The sequence below is a fragment of the Melospiza georgiana genome, chromosome 11, assembly GCF_028018845.1.
Source record: "Melospiza georgiana isolate bMelGeo1 chromosome 11, bMelGeo1.pri, whole genome shotgun sequence".
Classification (NCBI taxonomy): domain Eukaryota; kingdom Metazoa; phylum Chordata; class Aves; order Passeriformes; family Passerellidae; genus Melospiza; species Melospiza georgiana.
In genome coordinates, this window is record NC_080440.1 from 14,403,371 (window position 1) to 14,427,572 (window position 24,202).

Below are 24,202 nucleotides of genomic sequence, written 5' to 3' on the forward strand. Positions count from 1 at the left end.
ACGGGGAATGCTGTACCCTTCCCCTGGCATTCTGAGTGGAGAGCATCCCTGGCTGCCCTCATCCTGCTCAGCCGGTGCCAGTGTGGAGGGGCTGCAGGGCCTGGGCAGGCATGAGGCAATGCTGTGGGGCTGGCATGGAGTGAGGGTGGCTGCCTGGGCACGGACCAGCCCCCTGGGTCAGTGGGCACACCTGGCCACCTCCTCAGGACCTGTGGGGAGTTCTGGTTCCTCAGGGAGCAGCCCTGGGAGATGGGGGACAGGGCAAGCGCCTGAGGGAGCCCCTGTCCTGGGAGAAACCTGGAGATGCCCCATCCTGCCCAGTCCCATCCTGCCCCATCCCCTGTCACAGGCACCGCCAGCCCCAGAACTTGCCAAGGAGCTCCCTCCCCTGCAGCAGGGGACCCTGAGGAGTGAGAGATGCTCAAGCTCTGAGCCACCACCCTGTGACGCCGAGACTCTACAGAAGGTAGCCCTGAAACACAGCATCACCCAAACCGCTGTTCCCGGGGCTGCACCCACTGCTCTGCACCCACTGCTCTGCACCCAAAGGGCCCCAAAACGCAGCACCCAGACTCCATCTCCCTCCAATGTGTGTCCTGGGACACACCGTGTCCCTCCCACACGTCTATCCCGGGACACACCGTGTCCCCCGCACACGTCTATCCCGGGACACGCCGTGTCCCACGCACACGTCCATCCCGGGACACACCGTGTCCCTCCCTATGTCTATCCCGGGACACACCGTGTCCCTCCCTATGTCTATCCCGGGACACACCGTGTCCCTCCCTATGTCTATCCCGGGATACGCCGTGTCCCCCGCACACGTCCATCCCGGGACACACCGTGCTTTATCCCGGGCCACCCCGTGTCCCTGCTCCCTGCCGTCCCTCACAGCCCGTGTCCCCCCGCCCCTCCCCCGCCGTTACCGGCCGCTGCCGCCTGAGGGCCCGCGCGCCGACACCGAGCGGCCCCGCCCCGCAAGCCCCGCCCACCAGCCCCGCCCCGACAGCGCCCCGCCCACTGGCCCCGCCCCGTTGGCCCCGCCCCGGTAGGCCCCGTCCCCGGGCTCGCAGGGCGGGGCCTGTCGGGGCGGGCCGGGCCGGGCCGGCAGAGCCGCGGGCGCGCAGCAGCCGCCGCCGCCGCCGCCATGGGCTGCACCGTGAGCGCCGAGGACAAGGCGGCCGCCGAGCGCTCTCGCATGATCGACAAGAACCTGCGGGAGGACGGCGAGAAGGCAGCGCGGGAGGTGAAACTGCTGCTGCTGGGTAAGACCCCCGGGCCCCACCCCCGGGCCCCCCATCTTGGCTGCTTCGCCCGGCCCGGCTCGGCCCGGCCGGAACCGGGCGGCCTCGCCGCCTCCGCCCCCCGCTGCCCCGGGGCCATCCTGGGTACCAGCGCCCGGAGTGCCCCGCCCCGCCCCGGGGATCCCCCGTCTGTGGGATGCTGGCCCCAGCCCAGGGTTCGGGCTCTCCCCACGGTGAGCTGTGGGCTCCATCTCGGGCCACGGGGATGTCCCCGGGAACCGGGGCCTGCCCCGCCCCAGGCTTCCGGGTTCCCCCCCTCCGATGGAGCAGCAGGCCGTAGGGTTTCCCCCAGGAGTCGAGTGTTGATCCCATCCCCGGTCTGAGGGATCTCCTCTAGGAGTGGGGTGTTGATCCCATCCCAAATCCCAGGGATCCCCCCCAGGAGTGGGGTGTTGATCCCATCCCAGGTCCCAGGCATCCTCCCGAGGACTGGGGTGTTGATCCCATCCCAGGCATCCCCCCCAAGAGTGAGATGTTGATCCAATCTGAGATCCTAGGGAGTCCCTCCAGGAGGGGGTTATTGATCTTATCCCAGTCTCCACGGATCCCCCCCCTCCCCAGGAATGGGATGTTGGCTCCATCCCAGCTCCCATGGTCTCTCCCCCCAGGAATGGGATGTTGACCCCATCCCAGCTCCCAGGGTTCCCCCACAGGAATGGTGCCCTGTACCCACAGCAGACGCTGGGTCCCCTCCACATTGGGGTTTTTCCCCACCCCTCTGTGAGCAGGATGCCAGCCCATTCCAGGCTTTGGAGATCCCCCTGGCAGTGGGGTGCTGGCCCTACAGCAAGCCTTGGGTGCCCCTCAGAGAGGCTGCCACCCCACCCTGGGCTGTGGGGATCCCCCCAGAATTAGCTGCCACCCCACTATGGTACTGTGCTCCTGGCTGGTCATTGTCCATCCCTTTGGGACAAAGGTGGGGGCGTCCCCACTCACCTGTTGGATGTCCCCCCCCCAGCAAAGGTCCTGCAAGCTCGGGCACCCCGTCCCAGCTGCCCAGGATCCCTGGACTCCTCTCTGCGCTGCTCTTACCCTGGCCTCTGGCTGTGGTGGAGGTAACGGGGCTGAGAGCCACCCATGGCCCCGTGTCTTCCCCGCTGGAGCCCTGGGACGGGCCCGAGCCTCTCCATCACCCTGCCCTCTCCGTGGGGGTTTGGGGGTCTTGGGCCATTGCCTGCCGTGGGCAGGGCCCCCCACAGCCCACGGGCTCTCTGATAACGGGCCGCTTTCCTCTTCAAAGCACCCTGGTGATGCTCCCATGGGCGTTCACAGCCCTGCCCTGTGCCTGCGGGCAAGGCAGCACTTCGTTATTTTAATTCATTATTTCTCTTAATGACTCTCCCAGTTGGGTTTTTTATTCCCTTTGCGAAATTCCCAGGGAGGGCCTCCCGCCAGGTGCGAGCTGGGAGCTGCGGGGCTCCGGTGGCACCGTGGGGCAGCGGGACAGAGGGAACCCTGACAGAAAATGTCTTTGGACTCATCTGCTGTCTGCAGAGGAAGCTGCCAGCAGCAGGAAGTCACGCTGAAATCCGGCAGGCCTTTATTTGCTCAACCCCTGCCTGCCTTGAGAAATACGTAATTAACGCCTCAAAATGCTCCTTTATCAGAGTGCGGCTCTTTTGCGTTCTGTTTTATTTTGATTCTTTTTGCCTTGGCACGAGCAGTGCTGGCAACAAAACCCCTCCTGGGGACATTGGGAGGGGGTCTGTGCTGTCTGGGGAGCTCCATGGTTGGGCCCACTCGCTGCCCCGTTTTTTTCCTGTGGAAGGGAGAGTGAGGGGAGTGGAATCCCGTGGGATAGTGGAGGAGCATGTGGTGGCTCTTTGCTGTGAGCTGCTCCGTGCTGGCTTTGCTGCCAGGTCTGCTCCTCTCAGCCCAGGGCCTGGTGGGGAGCACTGGGGAGGTCGCTGGCCAAGGGGGTTTGGCACCTGCAGCCTCGGGAGGCTCCTGGGACTGTGCAGGCAGTGTCACCTGGTGCTGTGAGCTCTGGGTGCCTGGGCAGGGAGGGCCCATCCTGTTGGTGCTGAGCGTCACCAAGGAGCAGGATTGTGCTGTAGGCTGACTGGCTGACATCCCTTTCCCGGGCCTTGCTCTGTCCTGAAGTGGAGGCAGGAGGAGGAAGAGGATGTCCTCACTCCCTTCTGCTGGGGCCAGTGTTTACAAGCGGCATTTCTGATCTCAGCTGCTTTCTAAAGCCAAAAATAGAGCAAAATGGCTCTTTTTGTACATTAAGAAAAATGGCCTTTTCTTCCCCTTGCAGCTGTTCAGGTGTCAATAGCACCAGAGCCTTGGGTCAGCACTGCCCATTTCCGAGCTGAGCCTTGGCCGGAAAATCCTCCCAAGCCAGCAGGGAGCTGCTGGGCAGGTGTGGCCAGCACTGTCCCCTGGGGCTTGTGACATGTCCCCTCTGTGAGGTGGGACCCAGTGCTGGGGGGATGCTCCCACCTCCCTGCTGCTCGTCCTTTGTATGGTTTATTTTTTTTCCCCCATGGTCAGGGGAAGCTTTGAGGAGACCTGAGGCCTCACATGCTGTTTGGTGAGCACCACAGCTCCTCATCACTCTCAGCAAGGCAGAGCCCCAGGGTCCTCCATCCAGAAAAAGGGAGGCAAAAACTAAAGAGAAAAACAGCTTCACCCTTTGTGCTGCATCAACCTACAGCATGAAGAGGGAATGTCTCTTCCAAGTGTGGCATATTTTTGGTGTCAACTCATGGTGTCCCACAGCTGAGCTTTGGAGCTGGGGCACCACTGCCAGGCAGGGCAGGGTGTGAGTGGAAGGCACCAGTCTCGGTGTGTGGTGATGGCATCAGCAGTGTAGGAGCAGAGAAGGCTTGGGACTGACTGCTGCAGGTGCCTCAGGTCTGTGCTGTGCTCTGTATGTGGGCATGAGCCGCCTCCTGCCTTTCCTCTGCCCTGGTGGCTGAGCTGGGGAGGCATGGACACACTGTCAGGGCAGTGGGGACAGCCAGGACCCACCAGTGGCACACTGTCAGGGCAATGGGGACAGCCAGGATGCCCCAATGGCACACTGTCAGGGCAGTGGGGACAGCCAGGACCCACCAGTGGCACACTGTCAGGGCAATGGGGACAGCCAGGATGCCCCAGTGGCACACTGTCAGGGCAGTGGGGACAGCCAGGATGCCCCAGTGTCACACTGCTCTGCAGGCATGGGCACACACATGCTCCTGCTGTGGCTCCTGTCCATGCCTTCAGGTTTTCCTGTGCTGTTTGCTCTGGCAAAGTGAGTGTCTGCCAGATAGTTTGAAGCTCCAGTCTCTGGTGGAGAGAGGACTGGAGAATGAAGCAATATCCCCCAGGCAAAGCAATTCCCCCCAAACAAAGAATGTGTCCCTTCCTGCTACTGGAAACCACCAGTCTCCCACGGTTTTGGTGCTGGGAGGGGCCAGGAGCCATCACTGACTCCTAAAAGCACCTGGAGCATCTGCCCCATACTTCCAGCACCTCCTGGTGCCACTGTCAGCTCCTCACCATCCCTAGCACACAAAGCCCTGCACTCAGTGGCTGTTTCTGCTGGGCAGCAGTGTTCTGGCCAAGCCACCTCCTTGCCTGTGGGAGCTGGGATGCTCCAGGGGGATTGAGGATTGGCAGCAGACAAGTGATTGCTGTGCTCAAAGCCCCTTATTTCTTATCTTTGGAGGATTAGGAAAGTGAAAGATTTCCCAGCTGTGTTAGAGGTTGAGAAGGCACTGGTAGGGTGATGATGTTAATCCCAGGGGTCTGTGCAGACCCTGGCATGAGGGCACTGCCCTTGCTGGCGTGGTGGCACCAGGGTACGTCATGTAGGACTGCCTGTACCAGATCCTGCCTGGGACAGACAGCGGCTGGGCAGGGCTCGGAAGCAGCTTTTTTTTTTTAGTTTTTTTTTTTTTTAGTTTTTTGTTTTTTTTTTTTTTTTGGGGCTTGCATAAAAATAGAGGAAGGGAGGGACCAGCTGTGACTTTCAGAGGTTGTGTCGCTCCAGAATTGCCCTGGGTTCTGTGTGAGCCGCCTGCTTTGCTGTGCTTGGTCCTGTCTTGGGGGTTGTTTCTGCCCTTGCTCCTTCCTCTGTCCTGGCTGTTGAAGGGCTTGGGTTCTCCCTTCAGTGGGAACACTGGGAGCCCTAATGCTGTTTTTTGTGATGGGCTAGGAGGTGTCACAGTGAGGGGGACCAGGGAAGAACTCAGTGCTGTTAAATCCAGAGGGATATGATGTCCAACCTCTGAAGTTGGTGTATCAGCTTGGGATAGGTTGGGATGGGATGGGTCACTACAATGCCCCTACTGGTGATGTCCTAGGGGCTGGCAGCTGCCCTCTGCTCCAAGATGAGCACTTAGACTTTGCCCAGAGGAAGCAGCAGGCTTATATGTGTATGTTTAGCATATATTTTTACAGATGTACATTAGAAATGCATTTTATATTTTAACTTTTGTGTGTGTGTATAGATATACCTGCACTATCTTACATTTTTATGGAACAACGTATACATTGATTTACATGTATCAAAAAGCACAGAAATATATATATCTGTCTTCACCTATATATATGTATAGCTTTATGGTGTCCCCTGGTCTGAGCTGCCCAGGGCACGGATCACAGTGTCCCCAGGCACTGGTGCTGCAGCCAGGGCTGGCCTGGCCTTTCCGCTGCCACCGGGTTTCCTGCTCCAGGCCGGAGCGCGGCTTTCCGGCCCGGAGACTGCTTGAATCACCGGAGCCAGGGGAGCTGAGTAATCCTCCATCCCTGGTGGAAAACCCAGCCGGGGGGATTCGGGTGTGGAAAACCCAGCCGGGGGGATTCGGGTGTGGAAACCCAGCCGGGGGGATTCAGGTGTGGAAAACCCAGCCGGGGGGATTCGGGTGTGGAAAACCCAGCCAGGGGGATTCGGGTGCTGGCAGCATCCCGGCTGTGCCAGAGGGTGAGGCCCCATCCCGTCAGGGCAGGGTGGATGGGATAATGGCACCCAGGCCTGAGGGCACATGGCAGCAGTGGTGCAGGGGGAGAGGGAGCACTCTGGCCATGGCAGGGGCAGAAACAGAGCAGCAAAGTTTCAGGATTCCTGGAAAAAGCCCAGCACAAGGATAGTTTTGTCCAGCTTGTGGACACCAGCAGCCCTTGTTGGCACCGGGGGTGCATTTTCCATGCTCCCTCTGGGAAACCATCCCCAGCCCACCTCCTCTCTGTGTGCCCTGAGCATCCTTCGTGCTGCCAATTTATTTCTTTCTGTTTTATTTATTTTTGTGTTGGTTTTTTTTTTTTTTTTTTTGTATCTTTATCAGCTGCCTTGGACAGGGGGTCTGCACCCCCCAATTTTCTGAGGTCCTGCCTGAGGACGTGGCATTCCACCAGCCAACGATGCACGGCTCCTTCTGGGAAGCAGCCAGCCCTGTGCTGGAATGGGATGGCCCTTGGGAAAAACGCCCTGTGTCACTGTGGGGTTTTAAAAAAATGTGATTATTTTTACAGCAATTTTCCATCTATTTTGGGTAGGAAGGAAAATGTCGAGGGGAATCTCTTTTTGTTATTAGAGTCGTTTGGGTAACTCTGCTTTTAACACACCCCTTTGTCCGTCCCATTTGATGGTGGGGACCTCGCAGGTGCCAAGGGGGGTGGGCTCTGCAGCCGTCCCTCTGTCCTGCTGTCTGTCTGTCCTGCAGGGGAGGGGATTGGTGGGTTTGTCCAGAGCTAAAACCCATCTGTAAATCCATGCTCAAATAATAGCTGCTGTTTGCCAGGTTGGGAAAGCTTGCCGGGACAGCAGCAGGGGATGGGCCTCTGGGTGCTGGGGATGGCTCTGGACCTGCTGGTGGATTGAATTTCAACTTTTCCCCCATAATGAGAATTTTCCAGCTATGCATTGCTTCCATCTATGCCTGAATATTTGAAAGGATTGTGCCGTGTGGAAAAATGGAAAATTCCCTGTCAGTGATGGGGGGTGAGGTGGATCCTGAAACCTGTGGCCAGCTCCTAAAATACAGGGATTATGTAGGTGCTGCCCAGAAGTATGTGCATATATTGCACTAAATATCTGCTGTCCAGAAAGCACCATAAATCATGGCCTGCAGAATATATATGTTGTCTCAATAAAGTTTTTGCCAGTGGATTAGCAGGGAGTTCTGGAGCCAGACAGCTGCTTGCTTATTTTAAATTTTTGGAGATTATTTTTAACAAAGAAAGGAGGAAATGAGCCCAAGAGAGAGCTCTCGTCCTGTTTTTGCCAGGCTCTGCCCTGGGAACGAGCGCTGCCTGCAGAGAGGCAGGGCTGGAGGAAGCACAGCCCTGGGGTCAGCCCATGCTAATGGGGGGTCTCCACCCCACCCTGAATGCAGGCACAGGAGTCCAGAGCTCCTCTGACACTGCCTCATCCTGCCCGGGCTGGGCTGCAGGGTGGGAACTGGCAGTTGGCATCCAGCCCAGGAATTGTTTTGGGGCTGAATGGGCGGCAGCTGGGGTTTTCCGGGGATTGGAAATCCTTCCCCTCTGCCGTGCTCATGGAGGGGGCTGGGGAGGGTCCCCCGTGTGGGGAGGGGGGGCTGTTAATTCACATCCAAATTCCTGCTCACTGCAAGTGTGCAGTCTCCTCTGCTGAGAGGCAGAGGTGCTGACTTGGAACATGGCTGCCTTCCTCAGGGGGATGGGAAGGAGCTGGGAGATGTGGAGGAAGTTTGCAAGGAAATAGCCAGCCTTGGTGACGGTCACTCTGTGACTGTCACCCAGCCCGGGGAAAGCAGGAGGCCCCGGCAGGGTTGTTCCCTCCTGGCAGGGAGAAAATGTCAGGCAGGGTCAGAGAGAGGAGGAGCTGGGAATGGGTGTCTGGCACCTCATCTCAGAGATGCTGATAATCCAGGTTCTTGCTTGCCACCTGCCTCAGTTTCCCTGTCCAGGCACCCAGTGTGAAAGGATTGAGTGAATGCCACTGGCCACCAGACCCAGTGCTATGGGATGGTGTTAGAAACTAGAGATACCTAATGGAAAAAATGAAGGGCTACACTGAGTCCTTCCCCCTGCTCCCAGCTCCAGGCAGGAGCTGCCAGCACTGACCACGAGCGCTGGCCGGGCTGTTCCCGGTGCCGCGTCAGCATCCTGGGGGAGGATGGCTCAGCAGGGCTGAGAGCCCCTGCTGTGCTGGGCTGTGACCTCTGAGCTGAGCAGAGCCCCTCCCTTGGCACACACAGCATGGGGACCCCGGAGCAAGGTGCTCCAGTGGGAAATGCAGGGTCTCTGGAGCCTCAGTATGGCCCCGGCATCAGGGCGCTCCATGCCCTGAGCACTGCCTGCAGTGGTGTCCCTGGGGGTGCATGCCTGTCACCTGGTGGTGTTCAGGCTGCTGACATGGGTACAAGGAGTTTGTTCCCTGCCACCATGTCTCAGCTGGCATGATGGGCCCTGTTTTTCCCAGTTAATTTTAGCATAATCTGCTGCTTTTTTTTCTGATTTTTTTTAACCTCCTCTGTAATCTCTGTCCCCTCTGTGGCCATGCTGGCACCATCTTGCTTGGGGCCCCCTGTAAGGGCAGCTCCAGGGCCGAGGGTAGCACTGGGGGGACCCACAAGAAGGGCTGTGAGAGGACACAGGGATGGACTTTGCTTGGGACATCCTCTGGGATTTGACCTGGAGGCAGGGACCACACTTGTCCCTGGCCAAAGGGGCTTCATCCTGCTGGGGGTCCTGGGGCAAGACGGGCCAGGCACTCATCCATCTCGTGACACTCCCTGCACAGAGAGGGGACAAGGGACATGCCTCTTGCAGCTTCCCCTTTTGGCTTCCCCTTTCTTGCAGCCAGGGTGACTTTGCTTGTTCCCTGCTCTCAGCCAGCGGAGGGAGGGCTGAGCTGAGCTGCACATTGCCTGCGTGGGGTGACGTCCCTAGGGGACAGGGTGGGGGAGGGAGAACCTTAGGCACTCTGGTTCTCTCGCTGAACTCACAGAACCCTGCGATTGGATGCTGAAAAACAAAACGACCCCAAAAGCCACCGGCTCTCCCTGCTGGCAGCCGCCTCCACAGCAGGCTGGGGCTCAGGAGCCGGCAGGCTGGGAAGTGCTCGCTATTTCAGAGCCAGCCTGGGGGCAGCTGAGCCCGCTGGGATCGCTCGAGCTGCTGCTGGAGGTGGCAACTTATTCCCCAGTTCCCTGCCTGTACTTTGTGGCACAAGCATCCCTGCATCCTGGCTGCTGCATATGTGCTGGGGCTGGTGCTCCATTGTTCCTCAGCACAGAGGGGATGTGGGATGTGGCATCTCAGGTTCTGCCTGGAGATGGGATGGCAGGTGATGGACAGGGCTTGGTCCCCTTGTCACAGGGAGTCCCCAGGTTCAGCCAAAGCCAGAATTGCCCATCAGCTGTGGCATGTGAGGATTGTGGGGAAAACGTTAGTGTGTTGATGCCATTTTCCTGGCCCAGAGCAGGTGTCATTTCTTCCCTTGGGACCTATTGTGAGGGCCCCCCAGGCTCTACTTTTGTTCCCTCTTTTTTTGGTCCTGACGTTTCCAGTGTAGATCCAGTCATCTGCTCTGGCTAATGCTGCTTCTCCAATGGCTGAAGCACCTGCTGCACTCCCTCTGTGGGCTGGGCGGGTGTCCCAGTAGGGTAAGGGTTTCTGGCTCTGCACAGGACCTCATCCCTTCTCATTTCTCCACAGGTGCTGGCGAGTCTGGGAAGAGCACCATCGTCAAACAGATGAAGTGAGTGGTCCCTGCACTGTCACTGTGGCTGGCACTGCTCAGGCATTGGCCACAGGCTCCAAAACCAGTGTCTGACAGGGAAAGCTCCCAATCGGTGTTGCCACAGAGCATGGGTGGGGAGCAGCATCCTGGGATACCCCACAAAGGGCTGACCTGTCCTGTGTCTTTTCCCTGCCCCAGGATCATCCATGAGGATGGCTATTCAGAGGAGGAGTGCCGGCAGTACAAAGCTGTGGTCTACAGCAACACCATCCAGTCCATTATGGCTATCATCAAGGCAATGGGGAACCTGCAGATTGACTTTGGAGACTCCTCCAGAGCGGTGAGTGCCATCCTTCTCCCACTGTGCCTGGCAGGGAGGGAGGTTCTTGGTGGCTAAAACAGATGTGCCCAAGACTGGACTAGGATTAAAGGTGGCTCAGCCCAAGCCCTGCTGTTCCCTGGTGGGCTCCCATCAGATCCTTTGAGTGAGTGAGCTTCAATAAGTCCGTGCCAATGCTCAGCTGTTTTATCTCTGCAGGATGATGCTCGGCAGCTGTTTGCACTCTCCTCCACTGCTGAGGAGCAGGGCATCATGCCTGAGGACCTGGCCAACGTTATCCGGAGACTGTGGGCTGACAACGGGGTGCAGGCTTGCTTCAACCGCTCCCGAGAGTACCAGCTGAACGACTCTGCTGCCTAGTGAGTGCCCCCTCCTCTGCCCCAGCTCAGTGAGCCCTGGGAGCCACAGTGCTTTTATCAAGCAGCAGAAATTCCCCCAGGGGCTGCTGTTCACCCTCGCCAGGCTTAGGAGCTGGTGCTGCCACTTCCCGCAGGGTGCTGGGGCTGAGCCCGAGCGGAACTGGGAAGGCGGATGTTTCGAAAGCTGTTTCCTTCTCTGGCGGGGTGTGTGTACCCTGGGAGGGGGGCACTGGGGCATCCCCCTCCTGCCACTGCTCTGTCCCCTCTGCCCTTCCCCAGGAGAGGCTCTCCACTGGCTGCCCACTCATGAGCACAGCCCATCCTCATCACCCTTCATGGGCTGTCAAGGCAGGAAAAATTCCCAAGGAAAGCCCTGGAGACACTCTAGGTCTCAAGAGGATGAGTAGGATGTTCAAGAGGCTTCTCTTTTTCTTTTAACTGTTTTTATGCAGAAAGACTTGGCAGTATACTTGTGCATTACCCAGCAAATTGGTGTTTAGGTAGATTGCTGCAGCTGGTTGGGTTTATTTTTGAAGAGATTAATAAATAAAGTTAATCTGCCTAATGTACCATTGCTGGAGAGAGCAATACAGCTGAGTCTGTGTTCAGCTTGCACAGTGCCCTCCTACCCTCTCCACCCAGACCCTTTATGGTAAAGCAGTGTGGGGGGGAGCTCATGGTGTGCCAGGAACACCCCATCAAGCCTGGTCTTGCCTGGGATCCCTGCACACTTGGGACTTGCTGCCATCCCATTCCCCAGCTGTCCCCTCATGCATAGCAGTGTCAGGTCTCTCTTTTGCACTGAGGTCACCGTGGGGAGGAGACTGCAGGAAAGCTCCTGGCAAGCCCCAGACCTGGAGAAATCCTGTCAGCTCTTTCCCCCAGCACCCGCAGCTTTCACTTCCTCCTGATGGTCACACCCCACCTTCCCCAGCCCCTGTCTGCTCAGCCCCATCACTCCCCAGCCAGCCCTGGCACTTCCCTGGCAGTGGGTGCTGGTTTGGAAGCACAGAACACCCAGCAGGTGCCAAGGAGCTTGCACACACACTTGGAGCAGGTGTATCTGCACAGTGTCTGCCAAGTGGCTGTCGCTGTCAGTGCCATTATGCAGCGTTTAGCACATGGTGGGGGTTGGACAACCATTAATTAGGAGCACCTTCAAGCTGTTGCTCCAGCCTTTTTCCAGCCCTGTGGAGATCCCTGTGCAGTGGCCAATCCTTTGCCCATCACACAGGGATGATGTGCCCACGGTGCTGCTAGAGCAGGACAGTGTGGGAATGAGGAGCCCCGTGCCCACCCAGCACACAGCCCACCTGTGCCCCAGCCCTCTGCAGCACAGCAGCCCCCATCCTGGTCCTCCTCTGCCTCTGGGAGTTCCAACAGCGCCGGGGTGGTGCTCGGCAGCACCCTGGGGCTGGATGCAGTGTCCAAGAGCCTGTGGCGCTGCGCAGGGCCCTGCTGTGGCGTTTCCTGTTTTTCGTAGCCAGAGGCCATGTGTGTTTCCGGCTGTTTTTGAGCTGCTCTGCAGCAGTAATGTGCAGGTCCCCCACCCTCACACCCACAGCAGGCTCCTGGGGCACCTCCAGCCCTGGCCTTGCCCTGACACGCTGCAGGGTTTCCCAGCAGCTGGCGAGTGGCTGTGCTGCAGTCGGAGCCAAGGATCCCTGTGGCCTCGCGGGCTGTAATCTGGCTTTCACCAGATTACAGGGCCACAAATGCCTTAATTAAGACAAGCCTAATTTGCTTAAAGGAGCCCGTTTGTAGTAACCCAATTAAAGCAATGTGAGCGGGAGAAATCAAGACCTGCCTCGATCTCCCTGGCAGCCCTCATCAGTCCTGGTGGGTGTTGCACACTGGGGACCCGGCCACCACCTGTGGCTGTGCGGGCAGCCAGGCGGGCGATGCTCCCGGGGGGTCAGGCCTCCTGCAGCCCCCCACGGCGCTGCTCCCTGTGTCTCCTGCCTCCCACCTCCTGCTTCCTCCCAGGACGCCGTCCCTTTGTGTTTTTGACTATAAATGGCACGGCGCCATCGATTGTTTCCGCCGGCACTGCGGCTGGTTGCCATAGCACTGAATATTTTCCTCTTGCCATTTCCCCCCGTGCAAACGGCCAGGGAAACGGGGTGAGCCCCTCAGCCCCGGCTGCATCCTCTGCCTGGCTCCCAGTGCCAGCACACTGCCCCCAGTCCCTCGGTCCTGTGCGTCCCTGGCCACTGGTGTCCTGCCCTGCCTGTGTCTGGCAGGGATGTGGGGTTACCCCGGGATGCACATGGGGACTCTGCTGTGCACCCCAGCTTGGCACTGCCCACGCCAACTGAACAATGCTGGGAGGTGCACAGGGGATGTCCCATGGGATCTGGGTGGATTGTGCCCCACGGTCCAGCTCCCACAGCGCTTTTTCTCTTTGTCCCCAGCTACCTGAACGACCTGGAGAGGATAGCCCGTGCTGACTACATCCCCACCCAGCAGGATGTGCTGCGCACCAGGGTGAAGACCACGGGCATTGTAGAGACTCACTTCACCTTTAAGGACCTGCACTTCAAGTATGTCTGACATCTTTCCCTTTTGCCTTTTTGAAAGCAAAAAAACCCCTTCCTCCCCCTGTTCAGATGGAGCATGGTGCACGCTGTGTGCACTCAGTTCTCCCCACCTCCTGGTTTGCTCATGGCGGGAACTGCCGCTTCAGAGAGCGGAAACCGCTGAAATAGCTGGAACAGCCTCAAAAACACTTCAGAGAACACTTCAGAGATCCTGGGGGCGGATCCAGGCTCTGGCGAGGAGGGGAGGGGGAAGGCGTCCCTCCTCCCGCTGCTGTGACGCTGCTTCCGCTGCAGGAAGGGCGCTGGGCAGGAGCTGGGGGCTCGGGGTCAGGCAGTGGCAGCGCTGCCTGCTGGTACCCTGTGGTTGCTTTCCACTGAAAACCCAGGGGAAATAATAAGGGCTCCAGTTTCGGAGGCAGAAAGCTGCCATTGTGCACATCCCCAGGGAATTTAGTCCCATGGCAACAGAGCTGATGTCAGAAAGATCTGCTGGGGTCCTCTCTGAATGCAGGGGGCTCACAGGGACCCCGATGCCACCCTGGTAGAATGGAGACACTTGGTTGTGCTTTGCCAGGGCAGCACTTTGGGGGTGGCAGTGAGGGTGGTCTGGGGGAATGCAGCGTGTCCCAGTGGGGAAGCCTTCCCTCCAGCCAAGCAGTTGGCATTGGGCATGGCAGTGGATGTGGAATGCTGCTGCTGGGCTCTTCTCCATGGAGGCAGGGCATCCTCTGCTGCCCGTGGAGGGAGAGGCACATGGTGCATCGGGATCATCCCCGAGCCCTGCTGCTGCCACAATCCTGCTGAGCCCATGCTGACTTGGCTCCCCTTGGTCCAAGGTCTCTGGCAAAGCTCTGCTGTGCCTGCTCTGGAGCAGGTCTCTGGGGACCATGACACTGACAACCCCTGGGAAAGGTCGCCTGATCCTGCCCCAGCTCACGTCAGGGATTTGCTTTGGCTGGGAAATGAGCCTGGGCACTGTCCTGGCAGCAGGAGCCAGGGCAGATCCTCAGTACTGGCAAAATCCCTGGGGCAGAGGCACCGTGCTCTGCCTGCACCAGTGCTGCTCCTGCTGCAGCAGCTGGGGACACTGAGGCAGGGCATGGGGTGAGGGTGGTGGAGCTGGGAGCTGCCATCCATCCCGTGTCACCCCCTGCTGCAGGATGTTCGACGTGGGAGGCCAGCGCTCGGAGCGGAAGAAGTGGATCCACTGCTTCGAGGGGGTGACAGCCATCATCTTCTGTGTGGCCCTCAGTGCCTATGACCTGGTGCTGGCTGAAGATGAGGAGATGGTGAGTCATGGGCATGGAACCAGTGCCATGAGCTGTCCCCTCTGTGGGGGGCTGGGGGGGCAGCCCCTCCTCTGGTGGCCACCAGTGCCCTGGCCAGGGTGGCCCAAGCCTTGCAGGGCCATTGCCGTCCCGTGCCCAGGCAGGCAGGAGCATGGGGGGTGGCAGTCTGGGGAGCAGTGGGGTGGGTCTGCCTGGGGGTCCCTGCCTGGCTCATGCTGCTTTCTTCCCTGCCAGAACCGGATGCATGAGAGCATGAAGCTGTTTGACAGCATCTGCAATAACAAGTGGTTCACAGACACGTCCATCATCCTCTTCCTCAACAAGAAGGACCTCTTTGAGGAGAAGATTGTGCACAGCTCCCTCACCATCTGCTTCCCTGAGTACACAGGTATCACTGGGAGCCTCTGTGCCCCCTGCCCTCCTGGCAGGAGCAGTGGGTTGGGGCAGCAAGTGGGGTGTGATGGGTGCTTGGGTTGCCCCAGGAGATGTGGGAGGAGTGATGCCCAACACAAGGGGCAGCTGTCTTGAAGGGGGGTTATCTGGGGGTCATTCTGCCTTTGGAGCCTCAATTTGGCAACAGGACAGTGGCTGTGGAGGGCCAAGCCAAGCCCAAACCCTTTGGTGGCCGTGGGCAACTGTGGGGCAGCCCAGTGTCTCTTCTTGCCCAGGGGCCAACAAGTATGATGAGGCAGCCAGCTACATCCAGAGCAAGTTTGAGGACCTGAACAAGAGAAAGGACACCAAGGAGATCTACACCCACTTCACCTGTGCCACGGACACCAAGAACGTGCAGTTCGTCTTCGACGCCGTCACCGACGTCATCATCAAAAACAACCTGAAGGACTGTGGTCTCTTCTGAGGCTCAGGTGGGTGGTGGTCATGGACCATCCTTCAGCTGCAGGCTGCCCTTCCCCAGACCCTCCCCTGCTCACCACCTCTCTCTCCTAGGAGCTGCAAAGGAAGGACCACACCATCTCCCACTCCTGCTTCTCTTCTGATTCATTCCTCCACCCACCACGTAAAGAGACTTTTTGAGTGTCAGCATGGTGGCAGGGCCCACGTACCCCCTGCTGGCCGTGTTTGCCCCCCACCATTGTCCTCCTCCTCGCCGGCGTTGCCCTTCCAGGGAAGACAAGTTTTTAATCTTGGTTTGTACCCCCTCAACCCTTCAGCCCCCATTTCATTCACTCCGAGCCTTGGTGCTCTCACTGTTTACATTGCAAGTGTTCCTGGCACGGGGGGCACAGGGTCCCCTCAGGGATGCCCACCCAGCCACAAACACGACCGATGACATTCCTTTGAATAACCAGAAAAGAAAGAAGAAAGAAAAAAAGGAAAAAAAAAAAAAAAAAGAAAAAACGACAAAACCAAACCCAAAACCATGCAAAAAAAAAAAACCACACCACACCGGTTGGGCACAGGTTACTTTTTAAACAAACCTTTTTACCAAACTATTTAAAAGCATCAAGTGCTACGTGGTGGTGGCATCCTCCGTGGCCAGCCCACCCCCCAACCGTGTGCCTTTGGGGGGGAGGGTCTGCACCCCACCCCGCCTTGCTGCCCCCCTGCCGATGGGCAGCTCGGGCAGGAGGGTGGGCAGGGGGTGCTGCCCACTGCCTCTATCCCCCCCCTCTTTCTAAGCCTAGTTTTTAGGGCTAGCTGTTGCGTTGGGCGAGGAGAGCCCGCTGTACAGAGCGGCCCCCGCTGTCCCCCCAGCCCAGGGGGACCCTCCAGCCGGTGCCTGCGGCCTCGCTTTTCCCACAGGATGTTTTACCAAACTGTTCACGTCGTTTGAAATAATAAAATGTAGAAAGGAAAAAAAAAAAAGAGAGAGAGAAACGTTATATATACTGAAATGCCCTGTGTGGCATGGGAGTGGGCAGGGGGGCTTCACCTCTGTGGGAGGGTTGGGGTGGGCCCCAGGGGTGGGAGAGGGACACAGGGTGGGTTGGCATCCCACTGGGGTCGGGAGAAGTCCCTGGTCGTGGGAGGTGAGGGCAGTGGGGGGACCCTTGGGGGTGTTGCTGGGATGCTGCTGCAGGGCTGAGCCCTGCCCCGAGGGGCTGTGGGGTGGGGGGGAACAAACACATGACCACCCCCTGGCTCTGCAGCGGTGACATGGTGGCAGCAGTATCACACAGTCAGTCCCTGGGGTCGCCCAGGACCCAGAAACACCCAATGATCTGCAGCCCAGAGGGACATGTAGCACCCCTTGCAGCCAGCAGCCCCCAGGAACCCCCAGCCCCAGGGATCACCCATGGACACCCCACACCCAAAGGACCCCCAGCTCTGGGCTTTGTGGAGACTCCCAGTACCTCCAGCTCCAGGGGGGCACCCATGGACACCCAGCAGCACCCAAGGGACCACCCCAGCACCCAGAGCTTCAGAGGGCACCTGGACCCCCCAGCACCCAAGGGAACCCCTAGCACCCCTCAGTTCCAAGGGGTACCAGGGACTCCCAACACCAAGGGGCACCCAAAACCCCCAGTGTCCCCAATGCCAAGGGTCATCTGGGAACCCCAGCACCTGTCAGGGCTAAAGGGAACCCGGGGACACCCCAGGATCCCTCAAGTACCTAGGGACACCCAGGACCCCCAAACACCCCTCTGCTCCAAGGGGTAGTCAGGGACCCTCAGCACCCAAGGGAACCCCCGTCCCCCACAGCTCTGGGGTTACCTGCAGCACCCCAAAGTATACAGGGTTATCCAGGTGCCCCTGGGACCTGGAGCCCCAGAGACCCCCAGCAGAACTGGGGACCCCACAGTGGGAGAGTGGGTGGGGAGGGGGTGTGAGATTGTGCCCCCCCAGCCCCCCCACTTCACCGGGGGTGGCTTTGGAGCTGGGCAGGTCAAATCCCGGGGGTGTGGGGCAAGCGGGGATGGTTGTGGAGGTGGAATGGGGTCAGCGGTGGGGCTGGTCCCGGGTGGGGGTGCTCGGCCGGGGCTCAGAACAGCCCGCAGTCCTTGAGGTTCTCCTTGATGATGATGTCAGTGACGGCGTCAAAGACGAACTTGACGTTCTCGGTATCGGTGGCGCAGGTCATGTGGGAGTAGATCTCCTTCACGTCCCGCCGCATGTTCAGCTCCAGGAACTGCAGCTTGATGTAGTTGCCCGCATCGTCGTAGGTGTTGGGACCTGGTGGTGGGGCAGTGAGCAGGATCCCTTCCTGGGCTGGCCCCCCGCCAGAATGCCGGCCCGGGATTACCCAGGGCTCCCTCAGGTGGGTAAAGCTCGTACTCTCCCTCAGCGAGGCTCATGCGGCACCACTTGCGCGGGGTGCTGAGGACACCTGGTGGGGACTCCTGCGGGGGTGGTGGCACCCAGCCCTCCGGCAGCACCCCCAGCCACCGCCCCACTCACCGTCATAGTCGGGGAAGCAGATGCTGAGGTGGGCCTTCTTGATCTTCTCCAGGAAAACGTCCTTCTTGTTGAGGAAGAGGACGATGGAGGTGGTGGCAAAGTAGCGGTGGTTGCAGATGCTGTTGAAGAGGTGCAGGCTCTCGTGCATGCGGTTCTGCGGAGGGACACAGCCCCGTGGTGACACCCGTGTCATGGCTGGGGCGAAGCAGAGGGGCTGTGAGGTGGTGAGCGTTCCTCACCACTTCATCATCCTCCACCAGGACCATGTCGTAGGCACTGAGCGCCGCGATGAAGATGATGCAGGTCACGCCCTCAAAGCAGTGGATCCACTTCTTCCTCTCTGAGCGCTGTCCACCCACATCGAACATCCTGGGCAGGACAAAGGAGGGTCAGCACCCCCTCCCTGCCCACCCCCCAGCACCAGCCCTCGCTGGGGCCTGGCCCCCACCTGAAGTTGAGGTCTTTGAAGGAGAACTGGGTCTCGATGATGCCGGTTGTCTTGACGCGGGAGCGCAGCACGTCCTGCTCTGTGGGGACGTAGCCGGGGGTCACCAGGCGCTCCAGGTCTGACAGGTAGCTGGCCAGGCACGCGGTGGGCATGAGACACGGGTTGGAACCCCTGATGCCCGTCCCACCCGCGCTCCCCGCGCCCAGCACGTACTAGCCCGCAGAGTCGTTGAGCTGGTACTCGGAGGCGCGGTCAAAGCAGGCTTGGATGCCAGAGTCCTTCCAGAGCCGCCCGATGATTTCTGACATCTCCTTGGGCATGGTCCCCTCCTCGATGGTGTCTGAGAGGTGCAGCAGCTTACGGGCATCGTCCTGTGAGGGACAGGGGGTCAGCGGGGTCTGGGGGCTGCGGGGAACCCCTGTCCCACATGGATGCTCCTCACCTGGCGAGCCGTGTCCCCGTACTGGATGTTGAGGGTGGTCATGGCCCGCACGATGGACAGCATGGACTGGAGAGTGTTGCTGTAAATGATGGCAATGAACTCCAGGCATTCCTCCAGCGAGTAACCGTCCTGGTGGATGATCCTGGCCAGGGAAGATCACAGGCGTGGGGCTGAGCTGGGTGCCATGGAGCTGAGCCACAGGACGGATGCACCCCATGGCAGTGGCACGGGGCACTCAGGCACAGTGGAATGGGCACACCATGGCTGCAGTGTGGGACAGACACTGTGCATGGTGGGCACCATCAAGTGACCCCCCCCCCCCCTTGGCACTTACTTCATCTGCTTGACAATGGTGCTCTTCCCCGACTCCCCCGCTCCTAAGGGGACAAAGCAGGGTCATGGTGGGGCCATGGGCACTCCCAGCTGAGCCTGGGCTGGCTCTCTGAGAGCCTTGGTGCCTGGCATGGCTGTGGGCACTGCTGGCTGTGCTGCCTCCGTGGGTGTGCAGGGGGATTAACGGCCTGGTGCCAGTGGCATTAAGGTTAGCCTGAGCCGCTGCATCTAATGGGATCTGAAGCAGCTCAGCCAGGACACTCTCAGGAGCCCAGGGGAGGGGTTGGGGACATGGTGACATCGCAACCCTGCCACCCACCACGCAATGCCCCAAACCTGTGGCTGTGCAGGCAGATGTGTCCTGGGCCAGGCTGTGAGGACAGTGATGCCACCCAAGGCCCCACCACACACACAGCACCCCAATCCTCAGGCACCCCTGGGGGACTGGGAAGCACTGGGAGGGACACACAGCACAAGGGGGCTCCAGGGACAGGCATGGGGTGGTGGGATGGGCTGCATGGGGGTCCCCAGGAGCATGGGGGTGCTCACAGGCTGGGGTGGGGGTAGGTAGTGTGGGCGAAGGCTCTTAAGGTGGTTTGGTTGGGTTTGGGACCTGGGCGTGGGGCAATGTTAGGAGGGCTGGTTGGGTTGAAGGATATATGGAAAACAGGGGATCTTAGGGTTGATCTTGGGACCTTAGGATCTCAGGATCTCATCTTCTTGTTGAGATGGTCTGTTGTGTTTGGGGCACATGGTAAGGGGTGCTGAGCAAGGCGGGATGAGCTGGTTTAAGGGATCCTGGGAATGGGGGGGCTGTTGGGGTGGCTGGTTGGGTTTAGGGGTGCCGAGGGAAAAGGAAACATTGGGTGGGCTTTTTGGGTTGGCTGCTTGGCTTTAGGGGTGCTGTGGGGGTCAGAGGACTGCTAGAGTGGGCTGACTGTGTTTAGGGGTGCTTAGGAGCAGGGGCCTGGGGACTGTTGAACTGATTTGGTTTAGAGTGGGGCCAGGGAAACTTTGGGTGTTTTATTGGGGAGGGGTTGGTTGGCATTAGGGCTGCCTGGCAGTGGGAGGCTGTTGGGGACACTCCTGGGTTGTGCTGGTTTGGTTCAAAGGTGCTGGAGGGATCAGGGAAACACTTGGTGGGCTCTTGAGAAGGGGAGGTTTGGTTTAGGGCTGCTGGGAATGGGGTTGATGTTGGGGTGGGCTGCTTGGTTTTAAGGGTTCTGAGTGAGTCAGGAGAAAGTTGAATGGACTGTGAGGGTGGGCTGCTTGGGTTTGGGGTCCATCTGGGAGCCAGAGGAATGTTGGATTGGCTGGTTGGGTTTGGGAGCAGTTGTGGGGTGTGCTGGTTGGGTTGAGGGGTGCTGGTTGGGTTGAGGGGCACTGGTTGGGTTGAGGGGCACTGGTTGGGTTGAGGGGCACAGGTTGGGTTGAGGGGCACTGGCTGGGTTGAGGGGCACAGGCTGGGTTGAGGGGCACTGGTTGGGTTTAGGGGCACAGGTTGGGTTGAGGGGCACAGGTTGGGTTGAGGGGTGCTGGTTGGGTTTAGGGGCACAGGTTGGGTTGAGGGGCACTGGTTGGGTTGAGGGGCACAGGTTGGGTTGAGGGGCACTGGTTGGGTTGAGGGGCACTGGTTGGGTTGAGGGGCACTGGCTGGGTTGAGGGGCACAGGTTGGGTTGAGGGGTGCTGGTTGGGTTGAGGGGCGCTGGTTGGGTTGAGGGGCGCTGGTTGGGTTGAGGGGCGCTGGTTGGGTTGAGGGGCGCTGGTTGGGTTGAGGGGTGCTGGTTGGGTTGAGGGGTCCTGGTTGGGTTTAGGGGCACTGGTTGGGTTGAGGGGCACTGTTAGGTTTCCGGGATGCATTGGGTGGGCTGTTAGGGTGAGATGCTCAAGGGATGGGTATGTCCCCCCGGGTTTTGTGTCCCCCTTACCCAGCAGCAGCAGCTTGACGGTCCTGGCATCCTTCTCAGCATCTTCCTTGAGCTTCTTCTCCAGCTCTCGGGAATGCTTCTCCTCGGCGCTGGCCCCGGCTCCCATGGTCAGCCCCGCAGCCCTGCGGTTCAGCGCCCGCTCCTTGGAGGTCAGCACCAGGATGGGCAGCGAGCTCCAGCCTCCCGCCGCCTCCAGCGCTCGCTCCCGCGCCCGCCGCCGCCGCTGCCGCCGCCGCCCGCCCGTGTGCGACAAGGACGGGGCCAAGGTCCCGCGGGGCCGCCCGCCGGGGGGCTTAAGCTGGGCCCCCCCGATAAACCCCCTGCAATCTGCAGCGGGCTGAGCTCAGCAATCCCGAGGTTCCCGGAGTCAGCACTTCTGCCGGGAGGGTGCCCCGGCCCCACCGGCCCCCGGGGATGGGGCAGTGACCCGGCCACCCTGGGGCAAGTGGGACTCCTGCCCATCTCCAGCTCTGCTGTGGACCCCAGGGGTTTGGAACTGGGGTGGGATGGTGTGTCTGCTGGGATCGGGTCAGAGGGGGAGCTAATGTCCCCACTGTGTCTGCTGGGATCGGGTCACAGGGGGAGCTAATGTCCCCACTGTCCCCATCTCACCTGGTCAAACCCCCTGCTCTGGAGCAGTGCCCACTGTCCCACCCCAGTCAGCCATGTCCGTGTCCCCATGGGCCCTCCCCACAGTGACAGAATGTCAGCCTCAGTCAGCACACCCTGTGTCCCCAGGGACCCTTCCAGAACCCTCCACTAATGTCTCCATGCCCTCTGGGTGCACTTCTCAGTGTGCCTGCGCAGCCGCTCCCAGTGCCACCAGTACACTCCCAGCGCCACCAGGCCAGCTCAGTGTCACCTGCACAGTGTCCCCAGGCCCTGCAGCAACACCTGCACCATGTCCTCGGGGATACCTGCATACCCTCCGCAGGGTTCCCAAAGCCTCTCCAGTAACGCTGTGCAGTGACTATGGAAGAAATCCCAGCGCTCCCAGGCAATTCCAGTTCCTGTGTGGGGACCATGCCCCTCCTGCCCCAGTCCAAACAAACCCAGTCCAACGCCCAGGGACACTGCAGTGCCGCCTCTGTGCTACCACCCCAAAGGCAGCGAGGCCTCCCAATGTCTCTGGGTCCCTCAGTGTGCCTTCCCAGTGCCCCGCTGTTATGGCCCTAGTGCCCCCCAGTGCCACCGCGCCCCCCATTGCCACCACCATGAGGCCACCGCAGCAAAACTGAGTATCCCAAGGAACTCCTCAGTGTCCCCCCACCTCTGGTGGCTCCAGGCCTGGCCAGGGCTGCCCCAGTGACCCCAGTACAGCCCAGTTCTCCCCTGTATCCCCCTTCTGTCCCCAGCGCTCCCCGTCCCCGCGCCGCGGCTCTCCTGCAGTGCCCCGCTCGGCCGCCAGAGGGCGGGAGCGCCCAGCGCAGCTCCCAGTACAGCCCAGCGCAGCTCCCAGTACAGCCCAGTGCTCCCAGTACAGCCCAGTGCAGCTCCCAGTGCAGCCCAGTGCTCCCAGTACAGCCCAGCGCAGCTCCCAGTACAGCCCAGTGCTCCCAGTACAGCCCAGTGCAGCTCCCAGTACAGCCCAGTGCTCCCAGTACAGCCCAGTGCAGCTCCCAGTACAGCCCAGTGCAGCTCCCAGTACAGCCCAGTGCTCCCAGTACAGCCCAGTGCAGCTCCCAGTACAGCCCAGTGCTCCCAGTACAGCCCAGTGCAGCTCCCAGTACAGGCCAGTGCAGCTCCCAGTACAGCCCAGTGCTCCCAGTACAGCCCAGTGCAGCTCCCAGTACAGCCCAGTGCTCCCAGTACAGCCCAGTGCAGCTCCCAGTATAGCCCAGTGCTCCCAGTACAGCCCAGCGCAGCTCCCAGTACAGCCCAGTGCAGCTCCCAGTACAGCCCAGTGCTCCCAGTACAGCCCAGCGCAGCTCCAGTACAGCCCAGTGCTCCCAGTACAGCCCAGCGCAGCTCCCAGTACAGCCCAGTGCTCCCAGTACAGCCCAGTGCTCCCAGTACAGCCCAGCGCAGCTCCCAGTACAGCCCAGTGCAGCTCCCAGTACAGCCCAGCGCAGCTCCCAGTACAGCCCAGCGCAGCTCCCAGTACAGCCCAGTGCTCCCAGTACAGCCCAGTGCTCCCAGTACAGCCCAGTGCAGCTCCCAGTACAGCCCAGTGCTCCCAGTACAGCCCAGCGCAGCTCCCAGTACAGCCCAGTGCAGCTCCCAGTACAGCCCAGTGCAGCTCCCAGTACAGAGCAGTGCTCCCAGTACATCCCAGTGCAGCTCCCAGTACAGCCCAGTGCTCCCAGTACAGCCCAGCGCAGCTCCCAGTACAGCCCAGTGCAGCTCCCAGTACAGCCCAGCGCAGCTCCCAGTACAGCCCAGCGCAGCTCCCAGTACAGCCCAGTGCAGCTCCCAGTACAGCCCAGCGCAGCTCCCAGTACAGCCCAGTGCTCCCAGTACAGCCCAGTGCTCCCAGTACAGCCCAGTGCAGCTCCCAGTACAGCCCAGTGCTCCCAGTACAGCCCAGTGCTCCCAGTACAGCCCAGTGCAGCTCCCAGTACAGCCCAGTGCAGCTCCCAGTACAGCCCAGTGCTCCCAGTACAGCCCAGTGCTCCCAGTACAGCCCAGTGCTCCCATACAGCCCAGCGCAGCTCCCAGTACAGCCCAGTGCTCCCAGTACAGCCCAGCGCAGCTCCCAGTACAGCCCAGTGCTCCCAGTACAGCCCAGTGCTCCCAGTACAGCCCAGCGCAGCTCCCAGTACAGCCCAGTGCTCCCAGTACAGTCCAGTGCTCCCAGTACAGACCAGTGCTCCCAGTACAGCCCAGTGCTCCCAGTACAGCCCAGTGCAGCTCCCAGTACAGCCCAGGGCTCCCAGTACAGCCCAGTGCTCCCAGTACAGCCCAGTGCTCCCAGTACATCCCAGTGCAGCTCCCAGTACAGCCCAGTGCAGCTCCCAGTACAGCCCAGTGCAACTCCCAGTACAGCCCAGTGCAGCTCCCAGTACAGTCCAGGGCTCCCAGTACATCCCAGTGCAGCTCCCAGTACAGCCCAGTGCTCCCAGTACAGCCCAGTGCTCCCAGTACAGCCCAGTGCTCACAGCAGGGCCTCTCAGGACTGGCCAGAGGAGCACAGCACCACCTCCATTGCCCTGCCACAGCCCAGTACTGCCCACTACGACCCCCAGGCACCCTAGAGAAC

General features: G+C 60.2%; 2 protein-coding genes across 2 annotated transcripts; one reads left to right on the plus strand and one right to left on the minus strand.

Moving 5' to 3' along the window:
- The first annotated feature begins 1,108 nt into the window (after positions 1–1,108).
- On the plus strand, positions 1,109–16,302 carry GNAI2 (G protein subunit alpha i2). Its single transcript, XM_058031925.1, has 9 exons — positions 1,109–1,265; positions 9,939–9,981; positions 10,162–10,303; positions 10,502–10,662; positions 13,077–13,205; positions 14,362–14,491; positions 14,726–14,879; positions 15,160–15,357; positions 15,440–16,302. Exons 1-8 carry the CDS (start codon positions 1,148–1,150, stop codon positions 15,348–15,350), a joined length of 1,068 nt encoding a protein of 355 aa, XP_057887908.1. The 5' UTR covers positions 1,109–1,147; the 3' UTR covers positions 15,351–15,357; positions 15,440–16,302.
- A 1,133-nt stretch (positions 16,303–17,435) lies between these two features.
- GNAT1 (G protein subunit alpha transducin 1) lies at positions 17,436–21,109 on the minus strand. Its single transcript, XM_058031827.1, has 8 exons — positions 21,004–21,109; positions 19,076–19,118; positions 18,742–18,883; positions 18,513–18,670; positions 18,300–18,428; positions 18,091–18,220; positions 17,852–18,005; positions 17,436–17,626 (listed from the first exon to the last, which is right to left on the minus strand). Exons 1-8 carry the CDS (start codon positions 21,107–21,109, stop codon positions 17,436–17,438), a joined length of 1,053 nt encoding a protein of 350 aa, XP_057887810.1.
- Positions 21,110–24,202: the final 3,093 nt, after the last annotated feature.

Bases quoted from the DNA above. Each gene is read 5' to 3' on its own strand.
- GNAT1 (XM_058031827.1), bottom strand. From the start codon at position 21,109: ATGGGAGCCGGGGCCAGCGCCGAGGAGAAGCATTCCCGAGAGCTGGAG. The intron at 18,221-18,299 runs GTGGGGGCCAGG...TGTCCTGCCCAG, and splicing joins TTCAAAGACCTCAACTTCAG to GATGTTCGATGTGGGTGGAC. The intron at 18,006-18,090 runs GTGAGGAACGCT...GTCCCTCCGCAG, and splicing joins TGGTGGAGGATGATGAAGTG to AACCGCATGCACGAGAGCCT.
- GNAI2 (XM_058031925.1), top strand. From the start codon at position 1,148: ATGGGCTGCACCGTGAGCGCCGAGGACAAGGCGGCCGCCGAGCGCTCT. The intron at 1,266-9,938 runs GTAAGACCCCCG...ATTTCTCCACAG, and splicing joins GGTGAAACTGCTGCTGCTGG to GTGCTGGCGAGTCTGGGAAG. The intron at 9,982-10,161 runs GTGAGTGGTCCC...TCCCTGCCCCAG, and splicing joins ACCATCGTCAAACAGATGAA to GATCATCCATGAGGATGGCT.